The following is a 20946-nucleotide window of genomic DNA, read 5'->3' on the forward strand; positions in this document are numbered from 1 at the left end:
ATATGAGGCTTTATTTTAGCCTACTTCTCACAGCAAATACTATGTTAGACTAACCTGATCTCCTCCTACAGGAAGGTGACCTGCTGAGTAGATGAGAGAAGGCAGTGGACATTGTTCACCTGGACTTTAGCAAAGCCTTAAATGCTGCTTCCCACAGAATTCTCCTGGATTAACTGTCTGCTCATGGCTTGGTGGGACATAATGTTCACTGGGTAAAAAACCCACTGGATGGCCAGACCCACAGAGTGCTAGTGAATGGTGCCACACCCAGCTGGTGGCTGGGCACCAGTGTGGTTCCCCAGGGCTCATTTCTGCAGCCAGTCCTGTTTAAATTCTTTATCCATGATTTGGAGGAGGGGACCGAGTTCACCCTCAGTCAGTGGCAGATGGCACCAAGCTGGGCAGGAGTGCTGATCTACTGGAGGGCACGAAAGCTCTACAGAGGGATCTGGACAGGCTGGATCAATAAGCCAAGGCCATTTTTATGGGGTTCAGCACAATCAAGCGCCAGGTCTTGCCCTAGGGCCACAACAACCACAGGCAATGCTACAGGCTGGGGACAGAGTGGCTGGGGATCTTCTGGCAGAAAAGGACCTGGGGGTGCTGATCAACTGCAGCTGAACACGAGCCAGGGTGTGCCCAGCTGGCCAAGAAGCCAAGGGCATCCTGGCCTGGATCAGCAATAGTGTGGCCAGCAGGAGCTGGGCAGGGATTGTCCCCCTGTACTCAGCACTGATGAGGCTGCACCTCAAATCCTGTGTTCAGTTCTGGGCCCCTCACTGTAAGAAGGGGTGCTGAAACATCTAGGTGCTGAAACCTCAGTGGTGTCCAGAGACAGGCAACAGAGCTGGTGAAGGGTGAGGAGCACAAGTCTTACGAAAAGCAGCTGAAGGAGCTGGGGCTGTTCAGCCTGGAGAAAAGGAGGTTCAGGGGGGACTTTATTGCTCTCTACAGCCACATGAAAGCCAGCCCTTCTCCCAGGCAACCAGCGACAGGACAAGAGAAAATGGCCTCAAGCTGCACCAGGAGAGATTTAGATGGGATGCTGGCAAAAGTTTCTTCACTGAAAGGGCTGTCAAGCACTGGAACAGGCTGCTCAGGGAAGTAGTTGTGTCAGCATCCCTGGAGGTATTTGAAAAACGTGGAGATGTGGCACTTGGGGAGACAGTTTAGGGGTGGACTTGGCAGTGCTGGGGAAACAGTTGGACTTGATGATGCTAAAGATCTTTTCCAACCTAAGAAATTCTTCATTTCTCTTCTATAATTAATAATATTGTGTCTGTCCTGGTCTGCTTGAACTCTACAACTAGAAAGAAAGTAATACATGTAAACAGCAGGAGAGCACAGGCCATCTCCTCTTTCTAAAGACAAGGAGAGCTAACAGAACAAGGACAAGGAGCTAGTGAAGCTAAGACTAATTAATTTCTTAGAAATTCTGCAGAATTTAGAATTAAGAACACAGGGACATGGACAGTGGGACCTTTATCTCCTAGAATGATATGTTTGTTTTTCCTTTTGCCTCTACCTACCACAGACTACATAACTAGGCATAATCGCCTGGTTTGCAATTAAATGTGAAGTGCTATTCTCCCTTGATAAGGGTTCACAGAAAAGTAAACTTAATTTTGTATATCCTAAATATCACCACAACTTCTGGGAGAAAAAAAGGCAAAAGCTAAAAGCTGATTGGATCAAACATAAGAGGTCTGGGGAAGAGACTGAAGGGAAAAAAAGGGCAAGCAAAACGAAAAAAGAGAAGAAGGAGTTAAATGGGAATTATTATTATAAAAGACTAGATGGAGACATGAACAAAATTTATTTTCAACCGATTAATTTTTGAACCATACAAGAAAACCTGATGCTAGACTACTATACAATTAAAAATTAGATTTTGCAGCTAACATTCCAGAGTATTTATTATGCAGCATTATGAATGCCTGGATGGAGGGAGGCAGGTTCTGGTCTCAGCTGTATCAAAAAAATTCAGGATAATGTGCCATAACACACTTTAGCAGACAAAATTCTTACTATCCTGTTGCATGCTGTTGTATTTGTATTTCTGGAATAAAATTGCAACTGTAGGGCACATGAAATAACCTTAGAAGAGATTTGATTATAGTAATAGTAAATGGAGATTTTTCACCATTCTTGTGGTCACATGTAAATAATACTCATGTCACTTTTTTTCTCAAAAAAACCCCAAGCAGTAACAAGAAGGAAATTAACCAGTAAAAACAACAACAAAAAACCCCACTAAAATTTAAGCATGTAGCTTTTGTTTCTCTTCCTGATTCTCTGTTGTTGGTTGCAGATGCAACAATTATCGGGAAGTGCCAAAGGAAAAATAGAACGAAGTGGCTGAGCTCCTAAAAACCGGCAGTTGCTCTCTGTGCAGGTTTTATCTTAAGTGTAGGGAGCATCATCAAAAACTGCACATAAAAGTGCTGCTGCTAGAACCTGTCACTTTTACACCTTTACCTTACAACAATCTCACTGCCTAACTGGATGATTATACCGTATATAGTGCCACCCACTTAGAGCCGTAAAAGTAACCTTAAAAAAGGAAGTTAATCACTCTGACCTTTAAACCTCTTGAATCCACTCTACCTAGTACTGAAGTACTAAAACAGAGTTGTATCATTTCTTGGAGTTTACTAATGCTGCTGTTTCATCAACATTTTAAAAACCAACATAAAGCAAACAAATGAAAAAATCGCTGAATTGTGCTGTTCAAGAAAATTTGTCATTAATTACAAAATACTTACAATCATCAGGCAAAACTTCCTTGAACTGTTCAAAATATGAATTCAACCGCACTAAGCTTTCCATGTTAATTATTTCTTGCAGTGAGGTGTCCCCAAACCTTTAAAAGAAGAAAGGAACAACTAAGCCCAAGGTAAAATGTTTCTCTTTTTCTTTGAAATAACTGCACTTGGCAATATGTCTACCAAAAAATCAATTTAAAGATTCATCCCAGGAGTTCCCTAAGCATTCAAATGTCAGGTGAAGTGTAACAGAGAATTGTTGTAATGATTAATTACATACTCATATGAGTATGAGGTGAAAAAAGGAAAGGAAGGCATAAGAAAAATCTTGTAGAAAATAGTATTTAAAATTCTTTGGTTTTCATGTCTCCCTTTCAACATTAAATTAATATCTGGAAAATTCTTTTACTTAAACTTTTAATAATGGATTTACTAGCTTAGTTCATAAACTAATAATAACAACCACAACATCAGTAGATAGGACTGAGAATGTTGACTTCAGGTATGTAAATGAAAAATATGGATCAAGAGTAATAAATCATGAATGTAATAAATATTGTCAACAATGCCACGATTCACCTCATCTAAATGTATCACCTTACACAGAGTGGTGATATCTGTAACTGTGTTGGTCATCTTGGGCTTCCTTTGTAGGCGATAGAGGACAACAGTAATTGCTGGAATGCTTTTGTTAAACTTTTTCTCATTGTCCACCAGCACAGTGCGCACTCCAGCCTTACTGGTGTGCTCTGTTGGAGCAGGGCTCTGTGAATGCACCCTTTACAGGATGCGACAATAACAGAGGGAATCTGCTGGCTCTTCTAGAGCTGAACAGTTTCTCTAGCAAATATAATTACATAATTATATTGTTCAGCTTTATGACAGCAATGTTGTAACATAATACTGCAAGGGTATGTTAAAACAGAGGTGGTACCTTGCCTGTTATCCTGAATTTTGACAGTGACCAGGAGAGGGAGTCTCAGGGAGAGTACAAAACCAAGACAGCAAATACACAGCAATATCCCCAATGATCTCAGCCTCTAGTGATCTGTCACTCACAGAGGTCTTAAGTCACAAAGAGTATTGTGCTAAATAACCTTTGATAGATCTCCCGTTGCAAATTCACATCTGAACCACATAAACCTGCACTAGTCTCAAACCTATGAGGTAAGGAGCTTCACAGCTACGTGGTACATGAAAAAGGACCTCCTTTTGTTTGGCATTTGGCAGATTCATTTAGAACAGTGTTCTCATGTTTGTGATTTAGAGAAACTGAATCGCTTTTAGTTATGCAAGAGTGCAAATCTGCATCAACATAGTTCCACTGCTGAGCTGCCAGTAAGGCTGATCTTGCCTGACTGGATACCTACTTCTCTGCTAGGGTTTGCTGCTCATTGATTCCCACGTTGAAGAGAACAGGCTGAACCCTCAGTAACATTCCACTTTGAATCTCACGCGGCAACAAATCAAACAAGGCGCTTGGCAGAGGGATCCTCACATTAAATCCATCACTGAAAAGAAATAAACAGCTGTTAGACATAAGGATCAAAAAGCTACATTCCAAGGGTGTGTTATCTATCTAAAGAGGGACAACACCTAGAATATAATATAGCCATTAAAAGGCAACCATCAAAAACTGACTCTAAGGAACTGCCACAACTTGCTTCTAGTGAGAAAATCTATTCTAGTTCAAAAACAAACCTTCAGCAACTGTTGGATTTATATCCCCACAAACATTCAAATCAGATCTGCCAATTTCCTGACAATAACTGATTTTGCTCTGCTCATTAATACTGCAGTTCTTCTACAACTTGGGTAGAAAAAGCCAAACTTTGACATATTCCCACTCATCAAGAATAAAGTGTGTTTATTGTTATTTACCGATTTCCAGTGATGACTGGCAGCATATCAGTAGATGTATTTGATGTAGCCTGAGTTACTTTAAAGGTTACATTCCTCAAGTCCATGATTCCCAAACTCATGTCCTCCAGCATTGCCAGCTCCTCACCTAAATTCAAGGGGAAAAAGTTAATTGTAACTACTTGTTATGCACAACTTCTCTTTGTCAATTTGATGATATCAGTAGGCCATCACTCCATGAAGAAGTTCCACAGATGAAGTGCTGCTGCAGCTCAGGCCTCCCCTTGACATACAGACAATGTCATGGCTGATTTTTTGAGTTCAGAAAATTCAGAAAACACCAGCTCTCTAGAACAGTCCAGACTACCATTCTTTAAGTAGTATATATGCTGATTTTACAAGTTAGATAATGCTAATAAGTACTTCTCAGCACTGTCAGAGTCATAATAACGTTTGCACTGGAGTAGCTATAAAATATTCAGGATTTGCCCAGTAAAGCATTCCCTAACCAGCATCCAGACAGTTTTTCAGACACAGGAGTCAAACATTTCTAAGTGAAGTACTTTCCCTTTTTATATTCTCTCTTCAGTCTCACATTGTGCTGCAAGACTACAGAAGTTTCAAGAAAATGCAAAAAGTGTATTTTGGGCACAGTTTCTCCCAGCTTAACAGAATTTTCATCCAATTATTTTCTGAAAAAACCCCCAAAAACCACTGTGATACATTTCAGTCTTTCTTAAACCTTTGACATTCTATTATAATATGCTTTGTATTTTAGAAGCAATTCAAATAAGTGCGAAGAAATTCAGAGTTGTTAGATAATTAAGTACTTCAGCTATAATCTAGTTCTGCATTTTAATTTCCAAAATAATTTTGTAGCTGATCTGCAGATTTTATTGCAGAGCCCAAACACTCACATCCTGCTGTAGCCAATTAAATGCAGAATTTGCTGACTCAACAGCTATTCCCACCCCCTTGCCCCATGCCTTTACCATAAGTGCTTAGCAGGCTCTCAAACTGTGCCAGCAAGCCAATGGTGTAGAGTTGTCTTAGAAATCCATCATCATGCAGGCAGTTCCTCAGCTTGATAATGAAACCACAAATGAGAGCTGTCAGCTGTGAGAGAGGAAACAGACAAGAATGAAATGATCCAAAATAAAAAAGGTTCTTCAGCCCCATACAAAAATGATAGCATGTATAAGAGGTGCAATAAAATCTGTCAAACAGATGCTCTTTTCCCTTAAACATCTTCTCTTCCTTGCAGCTGAAGACAACCAACCAATGAAAACCCAAAACATTCATAAAATCAGATTCAGGGCACGCTGCCTTCATCTCACAAGCTGTCTCAAAACGGGGCAGCTGTAGATCTCACACCTTTTTGTTTTCTGAACATGATCACTTGTGGTAGGGTCTACAACTTATGAATTACAGAAGTCGCTCCTTAGAGAACTATTTCAGTTTTAGAAAGAAACGCAACACAGCTAGAACCAGGCCAAGAATTTTGATAGCATGAATAAATTACTGTTTTTCAAAAATTACATTTGAGAAAGCTTAAAAATGCCGTATCTGTTTGCATTATGCAGATTTAACCTCTGGTGTTACAAGACATTCAGAATAAGATCCTGAAGATCTAGTACTAAGGTCAGTACTATTATCTAAGATTAATACTAGTCTTAATTCACTGGCAACAAAGGAATTTTCCAGGCAATGGCCATATACTATGTACACTTTGTAACAGAACTAAACAGAAGAGAATAAAGTTCTGATCATGATGGGTAAACATATTCAAAGGATTCAGTTGAATCTAAAATTATCTGCATTATGAGGTGAGTTTTATACAGGAAATTTCCCTGATTTTATCTCTATGAGATCAGAGAATCAAAGAATCATTAAGGTTGGAAAACACCTCCAAGATCACCAAGTCCAACACAGCAGCACCACCACATATGTCATAAACCATGTCCTCAATTGCCATATCCACACTTTTTTTTGCACACTTCAGGGATGGTGACTCCACCACTTTCCTGGGCAACCCACTCCAGGTCTTAACAAACCCTTTCATTAATAAATTTTTCCTAATATCTAATTTAAATCTCCCCTGGCACAACTTGAGGAAATTTCCTCTCATCCTGTCACTTGTTTTACGTTTTTTATATTATACTGTGGGATGTAGGCCCTGCCAGTAATATCCAAGAAATAAACTGTTTTAAATAAATGAATAAGGTAGTGATTTCACAGGAAAGCAGACACACTACAGAAGTGTAGTGGGCAGAAAATTTTATTTTCAGTGGCCAGAGGAAAATTTTTAATGCAGACACCTACTAGTCAGTGTCTGACACAAGAGATGCCAGCAAGTCCAGAAACAGAACTCAAGAAGTAATTTCTCTTCCTGTAGCTGGACTTCCATCCTTAGGTACCATATGTCCTGCTGAGTTTCTCAATGCAGAAAACAAAAAAAAAGCAACTGAGGGAGTACACCTGCTACTCACAGACCGTTTTTCCCCCCCTTTCACGTCTTACTTCTGCTTTGGCATTGGAAGGCAAAGGTTGTTTCTGAATACAGCAGTATATTTTTACTAGTTCTGGAATAATTTTTGTTTTCAACAGTGAATGTATATCCAAGGGGACACCTAATGTATGTATTGTCAAATGCCTGTAAACCACCAGTAAGGACAGGATAGGACAGCTTGTGAGGCGAAATTAGTGTCAAACCTGGGAAGAGATCTGAAAAATTCTGGAAAGAGTAATCTACTATATATCATAGAAACCCCACCAAACATGGAAGTGAAATCAAATCATGCACATTGGCTTGCTTACAGTCTGGCAGAAGACAACATCCCTGCGATACTGAAGGCTCAGGCAGAGCCCTATTGTTGGGGCACTGTCCTGCATTAATAAAAAGACCATGGCTTTCTTTGCCTTGTCGCTCATCATAGCTACACAGTCAGTGAGTGTGGTCAGCAAGGGATAAAGAGCTTCACTCCATTCACCTGGTTAAAAGAAAAAAATAAAATTAGCAGCACTGGAAGAACTTTATTTGAAACAAACACACATTAAGAATAAACCTTCTGTTGCAAGTCAAAGTTGTGGAAAATTCACATTTAGAATTAATTTTATTTTGGCTGGATGGTTATTCCCTGCTTTGTAATAATTAAGTGACCTTAAAATGTGGTTATTGCATGAGGAAAATATGGAGAATTTTACTCTGTAAAGCTGTTATGACTTTCCAGACCATGTAAATTTGTGCTCACAGAACAGGTTGTACAATAGCTGATTTGGAAATCATAACAGAAACATTAATAACTATATACAGAAGTGGGTATAACTGCATGTTTGTGTTCAAACAAATCATTTCACAGCACATACACAGACAGACAGTAAGGAGTCCATTGTATTACAGAAATAGGGCCCATCTGCTTGGCCATTTCTGTCAATGAGATTCCTCCCAAATGTCCTGCCTTTTGAATCTCTAGGCTCATAGGTGCATCATTTGACTGCCTCACCACCTTATGGATCCTTATTTCACCTCAGTGAGGTAAGATGATACTAATCTCTCCTATTTGCAGCTAAGAATAATAAGGTGTGAGGAAAGAAACTAACATAGGTACCTTTAAGTGTTTCCTGTCTCCTGAGCAGTTTTAAAGGCTTTAAGCTAGATAACAAGAAATACTAAATAGAGTGATTTAGATGGGAGCCATACAGATTCTTGGAAGTACTTTGAAGCTTTTCTTCCACTGAAATACACAAGATATGACCCAAAGGGATTCTGTTCAAGGTCCTGTACAGGATGAACAGAAGTGAAACTGAGTTGCCCAAGTCCTCCTCTTTTTAAGGAGCAGGACAATATGTTTTATTTTTCAAAAGTACCAGAACTCACAAACAGCACACATACAATTCCCACTCGTTGGCCGTAGGAACAAGGCAATGTACAGACCAGAACCCGCATGAATGAGACACTTAAAGCCCCTGAAAGGAAATTGTTTGGGATTTTGACTCAAAGGCAGTACTAAGAGTCAGTAGTAATAAATGTTCCTTTGATAACCAGCCAAAAAGGGGAACTCTGAAAGTCTGCTAACAGAAACATATCTGGCAAGATTAACAGAACTATCCTTTTGGCTTTTGTTCCATGTGGTAGATAGATAACCTAAAAAACTACACAAAGTGGAAGCTGTTTGAGTCTGTTTCATTGCCTTAAAAAAGCAGGAAACATTAAAAGAACAGGCAAGGAATCACAGCTTGTCTTTTAAATTCTATTAAACATTTTATCTCAAAATTAGTCAGATGCCATAACACGGCCTTGTGAACACTTAGAAAACAAAATACACATGATGCTAACAGTGTTTCTCTTATTGCATTTAAGAGCTTTTATGTAAGCAAATGAGAATAACAAGAACTGAAAATATCTTCCAGCACATCATCATCTCATTGACTGTATGTACATACACGAATATAGTTACTAACTTAGCTAAGATTTAAAACTGTAGTGTGTCTGACAGCACTTCATTTGAAAGACATGTTTATCTTTAGTAATCACAAAGCACATTGGTGAAGATAATTTAATTATTAGATGGGTTTTTTTCTCCCACTATTCACATATAATGCAGGGACTCATCTGGGGTAGTGAGCAAAAATCCTCTGTGCTGTGTATTCTCCTGGTTTGAAATTCTGGCCATGAAAAAACAAACCCTTGTCAGTCTGCAAAGTCCTAAATGATTTCTGCTACCTACTTCACAGAGGTGTCACCTGTCTTCTTTTATTTTTCTGCCAATGGCAGTTGTTATTAACAGTAAACAGGAATAGAATGAATTGCACTCCCAGTCTCAAATTAGGTTGGAACAAGGTAGAGGTGTTGGGAAGGTCAATGAGTTCACATAGCAAACTTTTGCTGACTACATACTTCTGACTATTTAATAAAAAAATAATGCCCTATTAATAGAATCAAATACATAAAGCTTGTAGAATGTAATGTTGCCCTAAGGATCTCTCTTCTCCAAAGGAATAAAAACATTTTTAAAACAGTTGCCCTCCAAAGCCTTTAAAAGATATTTTAGTCTTTTCATATTAAGAATAGAGGGACAAGGACAGAAGAAAGAAGGTTAACACTGGGATGAGACTCTTGATTTTCCATCAGCCTTGTTGACTCCTCCATGTTCTGCTCAACTTCTCATTCAGAAAGACCAGCTCAACAGTCCATGTGAAAGGGCATGTCTGAAATGTCAGACTCCCACAGATATTCAATGACATTTGGAACAGACCTCAAACTATTGTCACCTACAACAGTTTGCTGAAACACATCAACTGGAGAAACCAAAGAGGCCCTGAACAAGCACTTTCCCATATCTGGACATGCAAAATGACCAGACACCCCCTGCACTTTTAGGAAATACTAACTTCTCAACAGCTTAGGTAACTCACGTGGTGTTGTAAAGCACTGCCATTTCAAAATGGTCCATCTTAAAGCAAGGCACTTGTTCACTTAACTGTGAACAAACCCCTGCAGTTTTCAGAAGAAGCAGAAGCCATGAGTGCACATACCTGGGGCAGATTCTTCCGGAGTAGGGCTGCAATCTGCACAGAAATGGAGGGGCAACATGCATGATTAAGGAGCAGCAACACAGTCTAAATACAAGCAACTCAAATGCTCAATGCCAGGGTTCTCAAACATTTTCACTGAGAGAAGAGGAGCTCAGCAGAAATACTTTGCTGCCCACAGGCATGGAGGGCATGGGCTGTCTCCTCCACTCCATTGTTCTGGTCAGAGGAACACCTGGATGGGAACTTGGAGGAAAGCCAGTACCTGCTAGCTCAGAGGCTCGCTGTGGATTACCAGCAAGGGCACTGTCAATCCCCAGTGATCCACAGGAGACAATTTGAGAACCACTGGTTTACTGCAATTATAGATTAAGCTGGCAGTAAGGCTGCTAAACAGAAGAGCAAAAGACCAGCAGTAAGTTCAATGCATTTAACGGAAAATGACATTAAGGCACCCACAATGCCAGAGTAATAAAAAAACCAGTACTTTGCTACCTTAGTCAAAATTCCATCACACAATTTCTGAGATAATTAACAGAAACATTAGAACTCATATTAAGGGCTAGAACCCCACCAGTGAAGCCTATGAGTATTCCATACTCACTTCAGTGGGAGGATCAAGCTGTCAGATGAAAACATACTACAGGTCAATGCTAACAATAAAAAAATAACATGTGCCCTGGTACAGCAAGCCTTGCATTAATGAAAAGTAGTTTACTAAGCTTACAGGATTTAAGCTTCTGTTGTTTACATCGAGATTCACAAGGCAATTAATTATAAATCTGAACATAACAACAGAAAATATAAAATTCAATAGTGTGCTTCAGGACAATCATCTCAGCTAGATAATCTGAAAAAATCTCTCAGTAAATTAAAATTCATCATGTTCACAAAATAAACTATATGTCCCCATGGATTTTAATAATTAATATCTAGGCCAATAACCTGAATAGGTTTGAAAATATTTTTTTAAGTTTCCCTTCTACTGTTTCAGCCAGTATTTTCTTTCACAAACATTCATATCTAGAGAGATCCCCTAAAGTCCTTCAATAAAATTTTACTGTTTCTCTCTTACCAATTGTGGAACTATCTTGCTTGGCTGGTTTTTACATTGCTTTCAAAATAAATTGTCTACTCTCTGCTCATTTATTCAAAATGCAGAATTACTAATTAGAAAAACATTAATGCTTTGAATACACAAGAACAAAAATATTGTGATTCTGAACTTAGAGAAAGGACCTTCTTTGTCCTTATATTCTGCCCTAGGTTCTGTTGGTAAAACAGAAAGATTTTTTTTCCCCCTATTTTGGAGGGACAGCAGGGAAAAGTTACAGAAATCCTTTGCACTAACAAAATCTTTGCTATGTCCATGCAGCCAATTCCACTTTTATGTGGCATATCAAGATCCAGAGCAGAATTAAAAGATCCATTTAATATGGTAGAAAAATATTGTTCTAAGGTGTTTTCAGCATCAAGCTGTCTTGGGAAAAGCTTCTGATATCATTCATCACAGATTTTTTCTGTGCATTTTTAATATTAAAAATCCGCAACATTTAATCATTTATGTGAATGTACATTGAAGGTTACTGATTAAACTTACATGTAAATACACATAAAACTTCATGTAAACTAGTTAGCAAACAAAACATTATAGGTATCAAACCAGTAGAAGAAATTTAGTCAAAGATTAATGAAAAAAGAACCTACTCGGCTATTTTTTAATAATACAGAAAAATGTCAGTCTAATCTAGAAAAACATGGTCATCTAATATACTAAATAAACTACAGGTAACATGCAAAGCTACACAAAAATACATTAACATTTATTTTCAATTCCTTTTTGCCATTTTTTTCTTAAGGCACTGCCTTCCATGGCAACACTAACAATGTGATGGACATGAAGTCACAGACACACATAAGGGACAAAGGGCCATCAAACAGTAAGACAAAACAGGACAAAGGAAATGAGAACACAGATCAGTCTTTTTAGAGCTTCACTTCACCCACCTGCACTATTAGGTGGCCAAATCAGAGTGACCACATGTAAAAAAATGTGAGAATAAGTCAACTAAGTATACAAGTAAATAAAATAATTCTGAAATGTAATGCACAACTGCCAAACTGTCAATCTGAACTGATAAGGATGTATTTCTTTCACATGCTCACAACTACACTGGATTCAGTACAGCTTCCACCTGAGCTTAAATTTTGAATACATTATTCAACTAAGAGCTTGCACTGCCAATTCCTGCATTCCAGCTACAAGAAGTCTAAATAATTGAGTGCCTCAGCACCACAATTTGGGTTAAAATTTGCTTTGAACTCTGTTAGGTTCATCTACATCAGCTCAATCTAACAGGACTGCTTGGGGTCCCCTCCCATGCTTTAGCAGTCCAGATGGGACTATCAGTTTTTCAGTAGTGCCTGCACTTCTCTTATGTTTTATCTAGCTGTAATAAGCTTTGATTGCTGCAAAGAAGCTGAAGCCAACAGGAAAGCTACCAGAGGTGGTGTCTGTCATGTGATAACTCATACAACTGTTTTACTTTAAAACTGATTTGTTTTAAAGGACACAGAGTGAAAACCAAGTGCCACTTCCATCAGTGGATTTGGCAGTGATTTCAGTGGGACCAGGATTTCAAAATAAGTAATGGGCTTAGCAGCTCCCAGTACACCAACAGCTCCTTTCTGCCTGATATCACTGCTTAACACCACCACTGAGCTAAGAACACATGGAGGGCTATAAGGGAGGCTTAGGAATGATGCCAGCACACAGGAGGAGAGCAGCAGTGAGAAGCAGTGTCTGGCATACGCACTTGTCCTGAGAGAATGGCATGCACAGGATGGTGTGGATGAAGATGGTGGTGAGGATGATGAAGGTGGTGAGGATGATGAGGTCTCATTTAAATCTTCTGGATTTATCCAGTAGGCACGACTGTCCCGATTACCTTTCTTACTAGTACTGCTGACATCACACTGGAAAACGTCCTCACAGCTGTCACTTTGCAGGCGCTCCTTCTGGAGAAGTTTGTCCACTCGCTGGATGATACACTCCAGGCTTTTGTCAACATTCAGCCAAACTTTCTCCTTAAAAGAAAGCATTTCTTTCTCAGTTTAAAACCAAAAGAGACGTTGGGTAACAAATCCCTTGGTGTTATATTTCCTTCTGTGATTCTAGTCACAATTCCTCTGCAAAGTTTCCTCTGGGCTATTGTGGTTGCATGTGTGCACACACAAATTATGGAGATATAAATAACGTATACCAGGATGTCAGCAATATGTAGTGACACGACTTTTGTGGTAAATTGTACAGTTATTTTCTGCGTAAGCTTGCTAAACAATTCTGAGTTCCTCTTCCTGCACTATAATTCCAATTTCAAGCTGGCACCATTGTTTACTCTTGAAATTCATGTTTGACATAACAATTGTACACAATCACACATAATTTTTTTCTCTGTAACTCAGTGAACAAGAGATAAAATTACTGCATTATAGTAATGTCTAAATACTGAATTAGCTTTATTTGTATCTTATTGCTGCGACTTTGACTGTAAGTCAAAGTATGTCAAAATAATTACAACTAGCAAGAATGCATTTCCCAAATGAATTGAATCTCTTTTAAAAACTGGTATTTCACAATATTAATAATTGCTTTAATTAATCTTGACTATTTCTGAGATTTAGTTAATTTATGTTTATTTAACACAATGACAGAATTTACACAGTCCAATTCTCATTCTGTTTGGCAGTGTGGTAGGGAAAGTAATTTAAATATTTTGTGCAAACAGTTTTAAAATGCTGTGCATAATCAAAACAGTGATCGAGTGCAAGTCCTAAATGGTTACAGGAGAATTCTGTGAGAGGAAGGTTGAATTGCATAGCTAGCACCCACAAAACACACTTTATTTGGGAGAGTGCAAAAGCCCATTGTAGTATGTTCATTTTTTCACTTTAAAAGTTATTTACTTTCCTTGGACCTCACCTTAAAAATGCTATGCACCTACTGTAACAATTTCCACAGTTTAGGAGACCCAGAAAAATTTTATTAAAGCCTGCTTGTATTCCCAGGCCAAGGAGTAACAGCCCACAGGATAGGGACATCTCTGCTAAATGACCAGTGCCTCCTACATACTCGTCCTATGCATATCTGGTGAACAGTTGCAGAGCTTATTAAAAAAGTCAAAAGAATAAAGGATTCATCACTCCACTGTGCAAACATACCCATTCCTCTTCATGCCAGTCCACCTGCAGAGAAGATCTGCTGTTTCTTCCCGTCCATCTGGCCACAAGTGTGTCTTGATCATTCCTTAGCATCACTTGTTCCCCTTCTCCAGAGGTTGGAGATGCTTTTGAAGCTATATAGTCCGGCCTTGCAGCATTCAGTCCATGTATTGAATTTGCCAACAGCTTGCAGTCACAAACTGTGACAAGTTGCCGGGTCTAAAAAGCAATAAACCCCACATTTTGAAAAATTTCCATTATTCCACACACAATCTATACTGTAATTTTTTTAAGAAAGGAAAAAAAGAAGTAGTATTCTGTAAAAGAAACTATTGCTTTAAGGTACCTTTTGAATACCTTTACAGAGTGACCTTAAAAAATAGTATAGGATCATCCCAAAACACAAATGATACATTTCCAAAGTCTGTACTACTATATTAGACTTGCAATTGTTGAAAATGTCACTAAGGAATATGAGATTCATCCTTATTTGCACTTCAGCTCAGAACAAGGTGCAGACATGTGTGCAGTGTTTGAGCACTGGAACAGGCTCCCCAAAGAAGTGGTCACAGCACCAAGCCTGACAGAGTTCAAGAAGGGTTTGGACAATCCTCTCAGACACATGGTGTGAGTCTGGGAGTACAGGACTAGAATTATCCACATTAGTCCCTTCCAACTCACTATATTCTATATTAAATTATTATTTTACCGCATACAACAATTGCCACACCAGAAGAATCAGGCTTCATCTCAATCATCCTGTCCGAAATCATAACAAGACTTAAGAGAGGGCTGAAGGTATAACCCACTAATCAATGCAATTTGTACCCTGTCTTATTTAGTTGTGTTTTATTAGAGGATTTCTGTAAGCCATATGAATATGAAAACTATGTGGCCTGTGTATCTATTAAAAAAAGTACAAACAATACATCAATATATTATTTATTCACATAATCCAGTTGTAGGAAATCCCAGAGTTATACACTGTACTCATTTAGAATGAATATTATAATAAATAATGCATTTACATAAGGTCCCATTATAGAAAGTTGTATGCATATCCCTTCCACTGGGACAATTTATGGCAAGCTGATTGGCCGCTACTGCTGTTTAGAACCTTCAGATCTGCTTCAAGGATAGAAGAGGTCAGTAAAACTGCATTTGGGTTTTTTCTACCTGCAAGATTGTGTTCAGCTGTGGGATCAGCTTGTTTTTTAATTAATACACATCAAGAAATAACTGATTTACATCACTATAATTCAAGCAAAAGCTGTCACCACTACTCTTTATTTCACCAGTGGAAAAATACAGAATTGTTTCATTAACCTTCACACAGTTGCTGCTGCTTGACTGATGAGTCAGAACATTTAAAAAATCCCAGGTGGTTATGGAGAAAAGGATATAAAAGAAAGTGAAGAATGCACATTACTGCAATGTGAAGAAAGGATAGAGGGAATCAGAGGACACAGCTCTCCACTGCACTTTCAACAGGATATGAAGGCAAGAGTGTCAAAAGTAGGAAACAATGTAAATAAAAACAGGAACTTCTAAAGGCTGATACAATTTTTTAGGACTCTGCCTCTTACAACACTGAAAAAGGTAAAACAAAGGTTTTAAGAAGATCTACTTAAGGTACAGACAGAAAAAAAAATCCCAAAACAACTGCTATGCTTCAGCAGGGAAATGAATTATTCTCCTACCTTATCTGCTAGGATGGCAAGTGTTCTTTCAAGGCCATTAGCTGATCTATCCTTGGCAGCTCTTGAGAGCCTTTCTGCATAGTAACTGACTTGTGTTTTCAGGGTGTTGATTTGTGCAATAATTTCCTTTGCTCTAACGATGTCCTGTGGGATGTATATTATAGACTGGGAACCTGTTGAAGTGCTGGAAAAGAAAGATTGATTTTAGGGGGGAAATTGATCTAAAAGTACACACATTACAGTGGCATGCTGGGGAATTAATAGCAGACAACAAAAATTAACCTAAACTAGTGAACAACAGTGAAAGTCCAGTGGGCAATTGCACAGCAGGAACATGATTCTAGAGACTTCTCTGCCTTTACTGAAAGCATTCAGATGCAGATTTACTAATCCCTAATACCAAGGGGGCGTGGGCAGAGTTTGTACACCAGAGGACAGGTTTGCTGAGGAGAATGTGGGTAACAGATTTGCCATCAGATACAGAATCGCTGTTTGCAGAGACATCTTGCTCCATTCTCCCTCTCCTGACAACACAGATACTTCACTGAGGCCTTGTTTACAAAAATGTTTCATCACATATCTACTAAAATCATGAAAAGAAAATCTGTGTTCCTTCTATCACAGAAATGCTACCCAGATCCCTAAGGCAAACACTTGTGGTGTTAACAAAAAAGTCCTTCTGCTAGTATATAATTTCCTCTATTGCAGGCCAGAATTAAGTTAGACCAGCAAAAGCAATTCTATGATATGTAAAAAATCAACATGCATCTTCAGGCTAATCCAAGGACACTGCTCCTTGTGTAGTTTCTGTTAGCACACACTTAATACACTAAACTAGGCACAAACATACCTCTTTATATGAGCATAATGCAGCTATATTAAGACTGCTTATTTGACAGTGGAGAACAGTTTATGCCCTTTTAAGTTTAGATGTCTACAGAAATTGCTTATCCAACCCAAGACAGATGCTCTACAACTGCTGGAGAAAGAATAGCACTTCCAAATGGTAATTTGATCCCACCTGAAAGTCATTCACAAAAGCTGCCTTTTAACTTAGAAAATTACTCAAAGCTGAAACTGTGCTGTTAATTATTTGGAACCAACTGACCACTACTCTCTTTGTCAAGCAAAATGCTGAGTTCTTCCTTCCCAGTAGGAAAGGTACCCAAAGAGCAGGCCTTTACATCATCTCCAGCTGTGCCAAGTGTGATGCCCATTCATACACAGCATCAAGCATGAGGGGACAGCAATTGTGTATTATCTTAATTTTATTATTGTTTTTCAGTCATGAATGGCTTCAGCATAGTAACAGCACAGAAGAACCTACTGTTTGCACTGATCTCAGCACTGTCAAGTGGAGACAGCCATGCTGGGAAGAGAGGAGATTTTTTTCAGGCACAGCTACCAAAGATCACAACCTCCAAGGAGTGTGAACTCTTCTGCTACCCTTAGAGCAATGCTGTTAATTTCTACAGTGTATCTGTGAGGTAGGACACGAGCATTGCATGGGGCACACTTCAAAATCATGCCACAATTCCAATTCTTGTCCCTTAAGATATTAAAGCAATGGAGAAGCCTAATGCCAGTGTCTGCCTGAACTCCATTACAAAAGGAAGATGAGGGATTTGTTTTCAAAAGATGTAACTTGGAAGCAATTCTTGAAAGTTTCCCTGTTTGTGCTCTGGTCACCCACCCGAGTGGGGCAGAGAAAAACCACTCCCCAGTATTGCTATGCCATACAGCAAATTCATCTCAGCTTTTAAGGCTTTCCCTGTACTTCATTTGTGCTTTCTAGTGACTGGTGATCTTAGTGACAATTCCTCTGAGCAATTTCTTTCCACGACAGTGTGGTTAACATGCACAAAGACACTTGGCAGAAAAGGCCATGCAGCATATTGAGATTGGATTTAGAATTGTTATATTTTTAATCATAAACATTTGCTATGATGATTGGGGGAAAACATTATGGTGTAAAGTTCACATATACTTACTTTCCAACCTGCAATTGCTTTTTCAAATGAACAGCTCTCATTGTATTATACCAGCAAACTGCAACAGAGACTTATACTCTCAGCGAATTAGGGTTTCAACCTTAATAAGAGTAATTTAGACCAAAACTTGTTAATTTTCTGAACCATCCAGTAATGTCTGATTTTGATAGCACTGAACACCACAAAATGAGGAAAAATATTACCTGAAAATATTTTAATAAAGACATGGATTACAAAAATACACACCATGCCAAATCTGTCACTATTAAGGTTTTAAAATACATAAAATTATCCCAATTATCTTCTATCGCTGGCAGAAAATTTTCCCATTCCAAATAGTTTTCATTGGAAATAACAAAGGAACATATGTAAAATCCTTGTGTTCTGATTTTCAGTTTTTTAACTTCTCATGATCAGAGAGAGCCAGGAAGCTAGCTGTTCATTGCAAACAAACATTGCAGATGAAATTCATTCACACATCATGTTCTACAAAGCAGGTACAATTACTTAGAGCACAGTTAGGGATGCCATGATGCATGACATTAAAAAGCCCTGCACACTTTAAAACACACCAGATCTTTGCCAAAGAAAAGGAAAATAAAACAACCCAGAGAACAGAAAACCCTCTATAGAACTCTCAGAAACAGAAAACTCACCAACACTCCTCATAACTGCTACAAAAACAAAAAATCAAAATAAAATTAGCAGATTGTTAGCAAATACCAAAAGCAGAAACAAAACAAAGTATGATTGGGGAAATAACTTATTTGAGTCATTTTTTCAGTAAGGTGGGTACATGAACTTGTAAGCAAAAAAACACAGATTGCCAGATGACCATGAATTGATCTGGGGAAATGCTGTGAATGCACCAAGCCCAGTTATGCCAATGAAAGAAGGAACTGAATGTAACAATGAAACTGAGGAGATGGATCTCAGTTCTACTATAGTGGCTTTTTTGATAACATAGATGTACTTAAAATGAAAGTTGTTCTTCAAATGTTGAACCTGCAGTTCTCATGGACCCAGAAAAAAACAGTTCTGAAAAGCTTAGAGGAAAAGTACTGGATAGAAATTAAACTCTACAATCAACTCAATTATTGGGTGAGGGGAAAAAGAACGAATCTACATGGGAAATTAGCTATTGCAGCAGCAAGAACCACTTCAATGGCAATGCTGACAGAAGGGGATTATTTCAAAAAGCAATAATAATATCAAAAGAACAGAAAGGGTGAGCCTGGCATACCACTGTTCAAGTTCACAGTTTCCTCTAGTCCTATCCTAGTACACTCTGTCAGCCTGAATAATTACACTAGGCATTTTTGCACCAATCTTTTTATCAGTACATATCTGACTGACATTCACAAGATGCTGCTATTCACTTCTCTACTGCCAAAATTAATTCTGCAGTTGATTCCCATGTCATTCCCTCCTCCTGCCAGCTCCAAATCCTATTAATCATTTCTTTGGATGGGCATTATCAAGGTCTCCTTTTCCCTGACAACAACGACTCCTTGTCCTACTGCTCTTGTGTCTTGAATGCTCCATACAGCAGCAGAAGCAATGCAGACCCTGCAGCAGTCTCCCTTCTCTGGGAGCTGGAGTGGGTGCCATGTTAGCAAATGTGACCTTCCCAGCTTCTGCACCTTCCTCTAGCTCATACAGCCACACTTCTACAGAGGTCACTCAGCAGACCATGGAGGTCAAGTATCCCACCTGTAGGGCAGAGGCCAAATTCAGAAGCCAAATCTGTGCATAAACCTTTAGGCAATGCATGAAGGCCTCCAGAAATAGTCTCAGAACTAAATACACTTCGTCAACAAGGAATTTACCAATCAGGCAAAGCAGGTTCCTACTACAGAGAGTTCAGCAACAGGACCTTGAAGCTATGAGAGGGGTGAAAGTCTCCTGAAAATAATGGGTTGAAGCACGATGTAGTGCAGCTGAGGAGGTCCAGTAGACAAATGTTCTGACCCACAATTAGGCAGAACCCAAACTCAACACCTAAAATAGCTAGACTAAATGAATCAACAAGTATTCAGAAAAACTACAGTTTTCATAAAAAGACTCTTAGAAGGAGTCCATCAGTAAACAAATCTAGTAATATAAGGAGGAAACTGTTTTCCCTCTCCTTCTTTGGAAAAAAAACCCATAGAAAAGTATCAATACAAAATATTGTATAGTAGTACTATTGAATGAAACAAAACCAGAATGGAATGATTTTCCAAATAACTGAGCATGGACCAGGAGAAAAAGGCACAATAACAGCTGACACAATAATATTTCTACTTACTGTTTCTTTGCCTCTTCAAATTTATGCAGCTTTTTCCGCAAGCCACCTGATTTAAAGCCTTGACAATGAGCTGCTGGTGCTCCTATGGTGACTATGTCGTAGTTCTGATCTGCGATGGACAAAAAGGACTCATAAATGAAAAACTGTCATCTTTAACACAGACAAACAATTGTGTAAGTTCCAAAACTTTTCTGAAAATAATTTCTAGAAAACTTTGCCATGGTTTGAAAGACACAGAAAACTGAGTTGTTCTAGAGGCCCTGGAAATCCATCAAACACCTTTTCAGGTGAAAGATCCATATGTGAATGCAGTCCCTCTGTTTCTTAATCTAGAAGATTGAGTGACAAAGAAGTCTTGAACACTGGTCTGTATACAAAGCTTGCCATTACTGGAATCCCTCACAAGGACACGTGAGACAAGTGTGTGTCCATGATCACAGGGAATTACTGTTAAAAGAAGGGAAAACCCAGGTTATTTATGATGAAACAAGCTCGACGTGAAAAAATGTGATTTTACATAACCATATATGTGGATTCTGGAGAAAAAGCACATAAGCTTAACAAGAAACAACAGTCAGAACATTTTT

The 20946-nt window shown here is 38.7% G+C and overlaps 1 protein-coding gene across 18 annotated transcripts in view; it reads right to left on the minus strand.

Moving 5' to 3' along the window:
• The window catches only part of INPP4A (inositol polyphosphate-4-phosphatase type I A), a 118459-nt gene that overhangs the window by 14029 nt on the left and 83484 nt on the right, over positions 1 to 20946 (minus strand). For 10 of the 18 annotated variants that reach the window (XM_033052971.2, XM_033052974.2, XM_033052964.2 and 7 more), the window contains 11 exons: positions 20360 to 20468; positions 18726 to 18743; positions 16079 to 16262; positions 14379 to 14597; positions 13106 to 13244; positions 10161 to 10193; positions 7443 to 7615; positions 5618 to 5741; positions 4647 to 4773; positions 4136 to 4276; positions 2766 to 2863 (listed from right to left, as the gene is read on the minus strand). In XM_033052971.2, coding sequence (XP_032908862.1) covers positions 2766 to 2863; positions 4136 to 4276; positions 4647 to 4773; positions 5618 to 5741; positions 7443 to 7615; positions 10161 to 10193; positions 13106 to 13244; positions 14379 to 14597; positions 16079 to 16262; positions 18726 to 18743; positions 20360 to 20468 — 1365 coding nt within the window. The remainder of the gene's footprint in view (positions 1 to 2765; positions 2864 to 4135; positions 4277 to 4646; positions 4774 to 5617; positions 5742 to 7442; positions 7616 to 10160; positions 10194 to 13105; positions 13245 to 14378; positions 14598 to 16078; positions 16263 to 18725; positions 18744 to 20359; positions 20469 to 20946) is intronic. The other 8 variants (XM_033052975.2, XM_033052966.2, XM_033052970.2 and 5 more) reach the window with 4 other exon arrangements.

The sequence above is a fragment of the Catharus ustulatus genome, chromosome 2 (genome assembly GCF_009819885.2).
Source record: "Catharus ustulatus isolate bCatUst1 chromosome 2, bCatUst1.pri.v2, whole genome shotgun sequence".
NCBI classification, from domain to species: Eukaryota; Metazoa; Chordata; class Aves; order Passeriformes; family Turdidae; genus Catharus; species Catharus ustulatus.